This window comes from Pongo pygmaeus, chromosome 21, assembly GCF_028885625.2.
Source record: "Pongo pygmaeus isolate AG05252 chromosome 21, NHGRI_mPonPyg2-v2.0_pri, whole genome shotgun sequence".
NCBI lineage: Eukaryota > Metazoa > Chordata > Mammalia > Primates > Hominidae > Pongo > Pongo pygmaeus.
Window position 1 is genome coordinate 52,504,518 of NC_072394.2, and position 12,255 is coordinate 52,516,772.

At 53.2% G+C, this 12,255-nt stretch overlaps 1 protein-coding gene across 1 annotated transcript; it reads right to left on the reverse strand.

Moving 5' to 3' along the window:
- Nucleotides 1-652: 652 nt before the first annotated feature.
- Nucleotides 653-11,996, reverse strand: SPATA2 (spermatogenesis associated 2). The gene is made up of 3 exons (XM_054466680.2): nucleotides 11,173-11,996; nucleotides 3,904-4,341; nucleotides 653-2,664 (listed from the first exon to the last, which is right to left on the reverse strand). Exons 2-3 carry the CDS (start codon nucleotides 4,237-4,239, stop codon nucleotides 1,438-1,440), a joined length of 1,563 nt encoding a protein of 520 aa, XP_054322655.1. The 5' UTR covers nucleotides 4,240-4,341; nucleotides 11,173-11,996; the 3' UTR covers nucleotides 653-1,437.
- Nucleotides 11,997-12,255: the final 259 nt, after the last annotated feature.

The window sequence follows — 12,255 nt, forward strand, 5'->3', positions numbered from 1 at the left end:
TTTTCAAACTCTTGCCCCACTCCTGCTCTTGTACCCCCACAAGGAAAATCCAAGGGTTGATAATTCACATGAGGAGCTTCAGGGGCCTTCAGGCTTGGAAGCGCTTAGGCTTAGCTGAGCATCTGAGGAGCCGTCTGTCTGATGGGCACATGCCGACTCCTGCCCACTTTTAGTGCAAAAAGATTGCAAATGTTGCAGATGAGTCTGGAAACTGGTGAAGAGAAGAGGATTGAGATGGAGGGGCAGTAGGAATCCCAAATGATTTTCCTTCTGAAACGAGACTCAAGAAGTGTGAAGTGCAAGCTTCCTGCTCAGCAAGCTATAGGTCCGACAGGTGAGGTCCCTGAATTGTCACTAGGTTAGCAATCTGCAGGCACACAGACCTCGACACCCGCGCTCACCCCCTAAGTGCACACTGGAGGTAGGTGTATAGATAGTTACTGCAGGGAAGACAGTGGCTCTCCACCAGCTCAAGAAAAGGAGGCTTCATGTCTGTTCCTCCCTGCCCCAAACTCTCCTCTCCCCTTGGGCCGTAGTGAGTAGAGGATACAACACGAATGGGCGCGAGGCCCTCCCTTGGAAGACTAAAGAACGCAGGGCATTTAATAAATAGCTACATAATTCATTTTTTTTAACCACGTTGAAACACACAGCAAGTTGAATATTTATTTAAAAATAAATCTCAAAAATATCTATTGACAGTACACTAAGAGGGGCATGTGCAAACAACAGAAAGGGGGAAGTCAGTCCTGCTGTGGGAAGCCCACACGTCAATGTGTTGGAGCAAAGTTCACGAAGGCCATGGGCTGACTGAGCTGTGGTGTACGAAATGACATTCAGCTAATACTGGACTCGGTTCACCTTTGACACCTGGAGAGGTGGGAAAGCCAGGGGGTGGGGAGTCCAGCTGGGGATCCTTGTGTTTAGGAAGGGGGCGGCCAAGGGATGAGCCTTTGGGAGAGGCCCCGTGTGGCAGGAGGGCTCATTTCACAAGCCAACAGGCCTCTAGCTCGCCGCTCCAGGTGGATGTTTGGGGACCTGAAGGGCCCTTCCCAGTCCAAGTTGGCTTTGCCACGGGAGGTGTAGGTGTGGCGAGGGTCCCAGAGACAGAAATCCTCTTTAAAGGAAAAAACAAAACAACAAAACCAAACCAAACCCCAAAAAAAGAACCAACTGAACAGGGAGTGGAGAGATTAGCAAAATGAATCTGAACGGAAGTGCCACCTTCTCCCTTGTCAGACAACAAAGCAGCCATTGGTTGAGACATCTGAGTCGCTAAGTGAACTCCCACGTGGACACAGCCAGCCCACGATCTCTGCCACCTACATGGTCAAGTGCAGGCCTCCGCCTCTGAGATCAACGCGTTAGTACTTCTTCACCGTGAAACCCGAAAGGTCGGTTGATGTAGCCCTTGGAGCTGGAAGGGGCGAGGCCGGCCTATCTGTACACGAGATGGGAGAGCTGGGTGGACTTGTAGTTCAGCTGGTTGTTGGGCATGAACTTGTGCAGCTCACTCTTTTTGTAGCAGGGGTCATAATGGTAAGCGCTGAGGCAGGCGTCACATGAGACTTTTGAACACTGGGTGCAGGTGTTGGTGGCGCCTGGGCGGTTGCAGAAGCCACAGCGGGAAGTGGCCGTGGTGGAGGGCTTGGATTTGGAGTGAAGGTGCGGGAGGCGGTCGAGGCCCTGAGTCTGGCCTGGGTACTTCTCCCGCAGAGATGCCCCGTGGGCCAGGCTGTCATGAGTGGAGGCCTTGCTGGGGAAGGCGCTGGGCTTGGAAGCTGGAGGACAGGTGAGCAGGCTGTCACAGCGCTGGCAGAGGGAGGAGCTGCAGGACAGCCCGCAGCTTTGGCACTTGGAGAGGGCGGACTCTTTGGCAGGGGGCGAGCGCTTGTGGTAGAGGGAGTGGGCATCGTTTCTGAGCAGCCACACATCCGGCCGCAGAGCATCCTGCCGACGGTAGGTGGCCCTGGGTTCGGAGTCTGTGTACAGATCCACGTCATCCTGAGTGGAGAAGTAGGTACCGCGCAGCAGGCCCGGGCCGTTGCTGGGGGAGGCGGGTGGAAGCGCATCCGGGCTGCCGTGGGGGGAGCTGGCCATGGTCAGCAGCGAAGGGGATGGGCGGATGATTTCATCCTTGAGGTCGTCTCCCACATCCGCTGCCACAGGCTCCTTCCGAAGACTCAATGAGGCCTTCAGGGGTGGCTTCCGGCTCTCCCAGTAGCTGTCATAGGCATCCACTGACCTCGAGGGCTTGGTCACGCGGGGCTTGTAGTAGTCCTTGGCCGCCCGCTCGCTGGCCGACTTCTGGAGTGCCACTCGTGACATGGAGGTCGTCAGGTGCTCCCGGCCCTCCGCCCGCCGCCGCAGGGCGTCTGAGCAGCCGCGCACATCCTCTGCACTGCTCTTGCGCTCGCTCACAATGTCCAGCTCGGAGTAGCCCTTGTCCTTCACTTGTGAGTGGATTTCTAGCATCTGCTCACACTCGACTTTGGCCAGAAAGAGCTCAAAGGAGACCATCTTCACCTGGAGGGTCTCCACGAGCTCTCTGAGCTTGTATGCAGTGCCCAGCTCAGGTGCGTAGCCCATGCAGCTCAGGATGGCTCGGATGTCCTCTTCCAGTAATGTCGACTTGACATAATAAACAAAAGGGCCCGTGTAAGTCTAGAAGGGAGGGAGTAGAAAAGAAAGGTGGGGTTTTCTCTCAGAGACACAAGACAAAGACTATGTCAAAGCAAAGGATGTACAGCTCTGAAGTGGGATGGCGGGGAGAGGGCAGGGCACGGAAGGATCTCGACAGCCTCACCCTGCCGGAGGCAGAAGACGCAGGGGCTGGGGCTTGCTAAGCACTCAGGAATTGTGCAAGGAAATGACCCAGCAGCTCCTTTTTTTTTTTTTTTTTGAGATGGAGTCTCACTCTGTCACCCAGGCTGGAGTGCAGTGTCGGGATCTTGGCTCACTGCAACCTCCACCTCCCGGGTTCAAGCAATTCTCCTGCCTCAGCATCCTGAGTAGCTGGGATTACAGGCGCCCGCACCACGCCCAGCTAATTTTTCTATTTTTAGTAGAGACGGGGTTTCACCGTGCTGGTCAAGCTGGTCTCAAACTCCTGACCTCGTGATCCGCCCGCCTCGGCCTCCCAATGTGCTGGGATTACAGGCGTGAGCCACCGCGCCCGGCAGCAGCTCCTTTCTTAAACACAGGGAGCAAAACCTCTTGCTTCCTAGTGGGGCAGGAAGACTCTCCTCCATATGAGGAGGGAGCCTGGGCAAACACGGCTGAATAAAGGGGCCAGATTACAGGCAGAATGCGGTGACAATCAGAACATTCCTCTCTGGTATTTCCACGAGGGGCTGAGTATCACGGCAGACTGAAGGGCCTGGCTAGGTGACAGCTCTCCTGTGCCATCCCCCGCGTGGTCTGATTCAGGATCCCTCTCTCAATTCCCCCTCCTCCCCTACTGTTCCCACTTAGTCCAGAACACCCCTCAGCTTGCTGGGACCGCTGAGAAGCTTCCTAACTGCTCTCCCCATCCCTCCCACTTCCCCCCGCCCCTCTACAGCCTACTTCCCATACCACAGCCAGAATGACCCTCTTCAGATGCAAGCCAGATCCCACACTGCCTCTTTCCCCGCCTATCAGAACAAATCCAAGCCTTGCCCTGGGCCACAAGACCCTGCGTAACCTGGCTGCCCCTGCCTTCCCAGCCTCTCTGCTTAAGGTGTGGCAGCCGGGCCAGAAACCGTTCAGAGGTGATGCTGGAGAGACGGGGAAGGTTCGGAGCCCAGAAGGATCTGAGAGCAGAGGACGGCTGGGATGAGACTGGCATAGCCTCTCAGGAGGGAATGCCGGGTGCAGGAAGAGAGAAGGAGGGCCTGTATGGAGGCTGCTCCAGGACCTCACCTTGATGCTTCTGAATTCCTTCTTCCACGGGTAGAGGAAGAGGTTGATGCCCACCGTCTCCAGCATGCTGAAGGCGCCGTGCAGAGCCCGCAGGCTGGAGGAGCTGAGCGAGCGCAAGGAGCTCTCCACCACCTCGTAGAACTGGATCAGCCGGAATCGATAAAAGGGATCCACCTTGTGCAGGCTGAGCAGGGTCGAGGCTGCCACCCGCAGGCACTCATCGCTGCCAGGCCGCTGCCTGCTGGTGGTGGTATCCACTTTGCTCTCATGGAACTGCACATACTTCCGAAATAAGTCATCCTTGAATTTAGTATCCATTGAACTGGGCTTTCCCATCCGATCGAGGGGGGCTACCTTATCTCCTCCATGGTTTCTGGATTAGAGGCAGCAACATCGCTAAAAGCATGGACATGTTGCCACCTGGACCAGCGGAGTGCTCTGGAAGGAGGGGAACAAGAAGCATGTCATTCCTCGATATGGTCGCGCTTCGGCTTCAGGCCGCTGAGGCAAAATGAACAGCAGAACTGGCCTGGGTTACACTGGACCCCAGCAGCACATTACAGAGCACATACTACAAGCAGGGTTACAACAGAGGCCAGAGAGAGATGGACCTTGAATTTGTTGTGCTCACAAATGAAAAATACAATTAATATTCCTGAAAGAGAAATTCGGGTGAGTACAGCAGGCACTCCTGTCCTGGTTTCGTTGGGGAAGGGCGAGTTTAGGAAAGCCCTCTTGAGATAGCAACAGACCTGAAGGATGAGGAGTTTGCCAGGCCAAGAGGCTGGGGAAGGAGTCGCAGTAGAGGAAGGCCCTGAGCTAATAGTACCAGAGGCTCCAGACACGTGACGAGCTTCACACACACTAACTCGCTTACTTTTTTTTTTTTTTTTTTGAGATGGAGCCTTGCTCTGTTGCCCAGGCTGGAGTGCCGTGGCGTGATCTCAGCTCACTGCAACCTCCGCCTCCCGGGTTCAAGCGATTCTCCTGCCTCAGCCTCCCAAGTAGCTGGGATTACAGGCACCTGCACCACGCCTGGTTAATTTTTGTATTTTTAGTCAAGACGGGGTTTCACCATGTTGGCCAGGCTGGTCTCGAACTCCTGACCTCAACTGATCCACCAGCCTCGACCTCCCAAAGTGCCAGGATTACAGGTGTGAGCCCCCATACCCAGCTTCACTTTTTCTTCTTAGACAATCCTAGGAGAGAGGCACTACAGGCAGCCCCAGTGGACCCATGTGCAAACTGAGACACAGACATTAGAAACTGCTCAAGGTAGGCCGGGCACAGTGGCTCACACCTGTAATTCCTGAACTCTGGGAGGCTGACGGGGGCAGATGGCTTGAGTCCAGGAGCTCAAGACCAGCCTGGGAAACATGGTGAAACCACGTCTGTACAAACATACAAAAAAAATTTTAAGAAAAAGAAACTGCCCAAGGTTATAGAACTCTCAGGAGGCAAAGAAGCTGAGCTCAGAACCCAGGCAATCTGGCTCCAAAGTCCATGCCCTTACCCACCACACCCTGCTTTCCTGAGGCAGGAAGCCTGGCACAGGAACAGAACTGCAGCCAGTGAGGCCGAGGCCGCGAGGGCAGGGGCGTGAGGAGAGGCAGCTGCCAGCATCAGCGGAACCCTCAGCCCCAAGGCTGCAAGAGCACATTCAGAATTCGATATTTTATACAAAGAGCCATGTGTAGCCACTGAAGAGTTTACAGCGAGGGGAGAGGGATACGGTCTTGTTTACAATTTTCAAAAGAGGCCACAGTGGCTGCCGGCCCCTGGAGTTCCGTTACCAGCCTTTGACAGCCTGCGGCCCCTTTATCACAAGAGCGCTTTGCAGCCCCCTGTTGGGAGAGGATAGAATGTTCTGAGCTGGGACACAGGCTTTATACAATCTTGTCATCTGCTTAGCCACTTGTTAGTAGAACAGGCACAGATCCAGCAATATTCTTGTCACCACAATGCTGGGAGCGAAACCGGATTAATGGAGGGACACTGCTAGGGCCAGGGGAGACAACACGCGCAGGGTCACGGACACGGGGTCCAAGGCCAGGCACCTGCGAGCGAGGCCAGGGCTGCTTCTCCAGGTTACTTGAGCAAATTGCTCCACCTCCCTGGGTGTCGGTTTTCTCCTATAAAACGGGGTTAATAATAGCGCCTCTGTCCAGAGCTGGCGAGAGGATTATGCATGATGGAATATGAAGCTGCTCAGAGAGCCGGCTCCGGGAAGTCCTCGATGGCCGCTGCTGTTGTCTGAAGGTGCTGTACCCCTAAGCGGCCAGGCCTTCTCTGAGTGGGGCAAATACCTCTGACTGGGTGGTAGATGTTCATTTTCACATGCTCTGCTCCTGCTGCTCCTGCCCAGAAGCTCCGTGGGTGCAGGACTGTGACCATCTTGCTCAGTAAGGTGACCTGTGTGCTTCATAAATGTCTGCTGAGTGTGGGAGACGGCAAGGGGCTGAGAGAAGCTGCAGCAGGACTGGGCCTGGCGTGTGGGGGACTCCTTTAGCAGACCTGTGTTCAGCTAGGAAGGTCCTACGAGCCCAGCAACTATCAGGAGGTCAACAAAATCATCCTCATCTCAATGAGCCAGTAGTGTGGCTCCTCCACGGATTTTGTCCCCACGAGGAGACTCCTGGGAGTATTAATGGTGGGGTGAGAGGTGGGATGTGTAGCAAAACTAGGGACACAGAGAGGCCACTGTCTCCAACACACTGCACTGCTGAGGGAGCCCAGTGCTACAGCGACAAATAAGGCTGAGGAGTACAGGAGGCAAACACATCCACTTAGGGGCCAGGTGCGGGGGCTCACGCCTGTAATCCCTGAACTTTGGAAGGCCAAGGCAGGAGGATTGCTCAAGGCCAGGAGTTCGAGACCAGCCTGGGGAACATAGCAATACCCTGTCTTTACAAAAGAAAACAAAATGCACTTAGGATAAAATTCTGCCTCATGAAGATTCTCATCATTCAGGCCTCAGCTCAAACATCAGCCCCTAGAGGTACCACCCTATCTCACCTTCCCAGTTCCACGTTGTCACATTCTCCTACGATAACCACAATCTGCAACTATCAACTTTATTCATTTATTAGCTTCCTCTCTTTGTCCACCCCCCACCCTCCCTGGTAAGCTGGTAAGCTCGTGGTAAACTCCATTTATGCCTTTAGGCAACGACCATGCCTGTGTTGTTCACCATGATGCCTAACACAGAGCCTGACTGTGCTTGATAAAGTAGGTGAAATGGATGCTGCAGCCGGGCACGGTGGCTCACGCCTGTCATCTTACCACTTTGGGAGGCTGAGGCAGGTGAATTGCCTGAGCTCAGGAGTTCGAGACCAGCCTGGGCAACACGCTGAAACCCCATCTCTACCAAAATTAAAAAAAAAATTAACCGGGTGTGGCAGCATGCGCCTGTAATCACAGCTACTTGGGAGGCTGAGGCAGGAGAATTGCTAGAACCCAGGAGGCGGAGGTTGCAGTGAGCCGAGATCACCCCATTGCACTCCAGCCTGGACAACACAGCAAGACTCCGTCTCTTAAAAAAAAAAAAAAAAAAAAAAGAAAGAAAGAAAAAGAAAAGAAACAAAGAGAAATGGATGCTGCAAAGGATGTTTGCATTCACGATGCCACCACTTTAGTTTCTCATTTGATACCTCCCAAGAATCCTGGGAGATCAGCTGGAGAGCAAAGAAACGGGCTCAGAAAGATGGCATGAGGTACGACAAGTAGCTCAAGGTTAGCAGATGATGGACCCGATAATCCAAGCCTGGCCTTCTGACTTGGAACCTGTATTCCTCTCACCACCCCATGATTCCCATGTCCAGCAAGCATTTCTGTAGCCCCCACCCTCTGCCTGAGCTGGACCCAGTCGGGGAATGGGGATGGGCGGGGCAGGCAGAGGACAGCAATAAAGGAGACACATCCTGCCTGCAAATCTAGCTGGAAGAGCATACCACCTAGTATCAAAGTAGGTATGTGCTCTATGTTCATACTGTTCTGTCCATAAAAAAATAAACAATTTAAAATGTATATTCTCTTAAAAAATAAAAATGTAGGCCAGGCGCGGTGGCTCACGCCTGTAATCTTACAACTCTGGGAGGCCAAGGTGGGTGGATCGCCTGAGATTGGGAGTTTGAGACTAGCCTGGCCAACATAGCGAAACCCCGTCTCTACTAAAAATACAAAAATTAGCTGGGCGAACACCTGTAATCCCAGCTACTCCAGGAGGCTGAGGCAGGAGAATGGCGTGAACCCAGGAGGGAGAGGCTGCAGTGAGCTGAGATCGTGCCATTGCACTCCAGCCTGGGCAACAGAGCAAAAACTCCATCTCTACATAAATAAATGTATTGCACCACTGGAGAGGATAGTCACACATGCATTTACCATTCTTGACTTATCTAAGAGAAGCTGCCATCACGCCTCTGGCCCCAGGGTCTGTTTTTTGGTAGTCTGAGAACCATTCAAACACAGAGACATTAAGCTTCCGAATACTGCTGTGATTTTTCTCCAAGGAAGCCAGCCTTGAACTCAAAGAGACTGATTTTTTACAAAGTCAGCCAGTCTCAAGCTCGGCTCAGCGTCTGCTGCTCTGTAATCGCACCACAGTCCACACCCTTGTTTGTTGCTGAAAAACAATAAATAAAGGAAAGGGATCCAAACAGCCCAGTTGATGTTCAAAATCCTCACAACGAGGACCGGAAGCCTATCTAAAACAAATCTCAAACCAACCTGGGTAGGTGAGAGAAAAGGCGGAAGAAAGTAAAAGCTAAAAGATAATTAAGGGCAAGACAAGCCTGGACAACATAGTTAGACTCTGTCTCTACAAAAAAAAAAAAAAAAAAAAAAATTAGGTGGGTGTGGTGACACGCACCTGTAGTCTTAGCTACTTGGGAGTCTGAGGTGGGGGGATCCACTGAGCCCAGGAGTTTGAGGCTGCAGTGAACTATGATGGCACCACTGCACTCCGGCCTAGGTGACAGAGCAAGACCCTGTCTCAATCAGTCAATAAGGAAAGGAAAGAAAGAGACTAACAATTACTGAGGTTCTACTATGTGCTAAGCATTGGGCTTCCCACTTTACCTACATCATCCCATTTAATCCTCACAACTCTATAAGGAAAACAGGCTCTCCCATTAAAACTACCTGCCCAACAGAGTTTGAAAGGGTCCGAGCTGGAATCTGAACTCTTGTTGGCAGGCCCTTGATGCCTGGGCTTTCTCCAATTTATCTCACTCATTTATTGTTACATCAGTACCATTTACCAAGGGATTACTATGTGGCAGCCCTCTGCTAACTGCTCTGTGAAAACCAATGAAATCCATAGGATAGATCCAAGGTTAAAAAGGAAACTGAGGCTCAGAGAGGCCAACTCACTTACCCTAAGTCGTAAGGCTAGGAAGAAGTGGATCTGAGCTCTGAACCTAGGTCTAACGCCAAAACTCCGACTCTTGCAAAGCCATCCTGCTGCATCTGCTGGACAGCTCTACTCGAAAGTGTTTGGCTAAGTTAGAATGCCTTGTGGCGGCGCCAGCAGAGTTGAGTTACAAAAATTCCTGTAGTAGCAAAATTCCCATCTTCCCACACCGAATGGGGCTAGGAGAGCTAATCTCTATATGATGTAAGCTCAAGGGCCAAGGAAAGAGGCTGGCCAGAGACATCGGCCAGTGATGAAGCAGCTGACATCATCCCTGCTGAAAACATTTTCTGAGAATACAAGATGCCTTGTAGCTGGTCATAGCTGGTGTTTTTTCTGAGCACAGAGCCAGCAATTCATTCCCAGCACTCTGCAAGAACAACAAAATACGCTCTCTGCAAAAACATCGTGGTTACAGGAGACCGAGACAGCCCAGCGACAGAAGCTGTTAATTTCTCCAAGCAACCCAAGGATTGGAACGCCAAGCCGTGCCAGTCTGGTGGGAAAAAAAAAAAAAACAACAAAAACCCAAAAAACAAAAAAACAGCACTGTGAATATCCTGAACACAGAGACAGGCAGGTGCCCAGAGTCAACGGCTCCAGTCAGCACCTCCTGCACCCACAATCTAGGTACCCTCTTAAAAAGCAAGTCAATGGAAAAAGAGATGCTGCACAGTCAGGGAGGCAGTGGCTTCTTTAGTTATTTTTTGAACATCTAAGAGGAAAGCTGTATCTGTTTAGAGTCCCACTGCATGGAAGTGAAGTGATTCCGAGTAGCAAAGCATTAGCTTGGCTTTACCTCAGCTGGCCCATTCAAGCAGAAATGTTCCCCAAGCAGTTTTGAAGGCGCCCCCTCTGTGCACAGGCAGAGCTATTTTGGTCTGTGCACTGCCCCTGTCCACAGGTTTACACATCCCTGGTCTAGCTCCATCAGCCTCCAAACAGGAGACGGGGAAGTCAGTTCAACCCCCTCCACCTCCCCAGCCACACCAATGCACTCGTTCCAAGCAAGAGGCTCCGAGAAACATCCAAGGCACCTTCCACTGGCTGTGAAACACCAGAAGGTCCCCACACTCCTACTAGATTCCAAAGAAATTCACACAGAGTCCTTCCAAACTTCTGAAAATAACCTCAGCGGTGCTGAAAGAAGCTTCCCTAGTGGCAGCTGCCTCTCTCGGAAAAGCTCTGAAGGAAGCTGTTTCCCTCCCTGCAGGGGACAGAAGCTGGCGACTGCTAAGTCCCAGCTCGGTCATTCCTACAGCCTCCGGGGGCCACGTCAGTTGTGAAAAACAGCCCAGTCTCAAATTCTGGCCCTCCCCACGGGTTCGTGAATTGAATGAAGTAACAGGAACTATCATTTATTGGACGCCTGCTGTATGCCAGAGGCCCTGCATGATCTCATTCCATCTCCACTCCAGCCCTAGCAACCAGGTTAAATCACACTTAAATAGGCAACTGAGGCTCTTAAGATGAAGTGACTTATCCAAGGTCACACAGTGAGTACAAACCCAGGTGTGCCGCCAGAGCCTGAACTGGGAACCCCTGCGCGGTGACTGCCTCGTGGCGAAATCGGGGTGTCCTCCTGTTTGGCCAGTCGCCGAAGAGGGGGTGTTCCTCTTGAGCGGCCCTGAGCCACCCTCGGCGGGTCCCAGGAGCTTGCGAGGCAGCTCCCGGGAGAATGGGGATCCTGAGGATAGGCTGGGGGTCCCGGAAGCGCCGAAACAGCGGGCCCACCTGTAGTCCTGCCTGCCGTGAGGGGACCCCGCTCCCGGGCCAGCCGAGCCCTGCCGCTGTCTGGCGCCCCCTCCGCCTGGGGAAGCCCCGGAGGCAGTTTCCGCCCGCGGCCGCCCGTCACTCACCCTGACACTGCCGCCGAGGACGGCCCGGCAGAGGGAAGCAAGCGGGAGGCGCCGCTACCGCCGGAGCCGGGCCCCGCCGGGCTCTCGCCGCTCCGGCCGGCTGCAAGGGTACTGAGACCAGTACCCGGGGACCAGCAGCGACCCGGAAACACTCGGCCCGGCAGTGATGTCGCCAGGAGGCGGGCCCGAAGAGAGGGTGGACCACGGCTGCGCGCTGCCTCCGGGAAGCGGTCGATGCCGGCGACCGACGGAGACTACAAGCCAGAGGCGGAGGACAAAACGGAAGGCCGAAGAGCGAGGACGAAAGCGGCGGAACCGCACTTTGGAGGCTAACGACCCATCGCTGCGTCTGAGGCTGGGACCCGGAAGTAAACAGGTCGGACGTGACGCAAGCCACTCGACCTAGGGATGGTGGCTGGCCGGGTTGTCATGGAAACCGCTCCGGAGCCGGGATCTGGGAGCTGTGAGTGCTGACTGCGTGAACTCTGCCTCCACTTCCCGGACCTGCCACTTATCATGATCCACGAGCTGTACTCATGACTCCGCACAAGCAAGCAGGGGCTGACGGTCGGATCCCTCGCCCCCATTTTACGGACAGAAATACTGAGGCTCAAAGAGAGCCAGTGAGATGCTGAAATCACGCGTGATTGGAATCCAGCCTTGCTAAGGCTGCGGGTGTTACGGGCCGTGGGCGGCGGTTAGGAGTATGGGTCCTATTTTTAGCTTTGCCGCTTACTAGCTGTGTGACCTTGGACAAGTTACCTAACCTCTCTGAGCCTCAGCTTTCTAACCTGTAAAATTAAATAATAAAGCCAGGCGTGGTGGCACGCGACTGTAGTCCCAGCTACTCGGGAGGCTGAGGCGAGAGGATCGCTTGATCCCAGGTGTTCGAGACCAGCCTGGGCAACATAACGAGGCCACGTCTCTTAAAAAAAAAAAAAAAAAAAAAAGCCGGGCACGGCGGCTCACGCCTGTAATCCCAGCACTTACGCCTGTAATCCCAGCACTTTCGGATAAATTATATATATATATATTTTATATATATATATTATATATATTTTATATATATATAATATATATTTT

Bases quoted from the DNA above. Each gene is read 5' to 3' on its own strand.
- SPATA2 (XM_054466680.2), bottom strand. From the start codon at position 4,239: ATGGGAAAGCCCAGTTCAATGGATACTAAATTCAAGGATGACTTATTT. The intron at 2,665-3,903 runs GTGAGGTCCTGG...CCTCCCTTCTAG, and splicing joins AGGAATTCAGAAGCATCAAG to ACTTACACGGGCCCTTTTGT.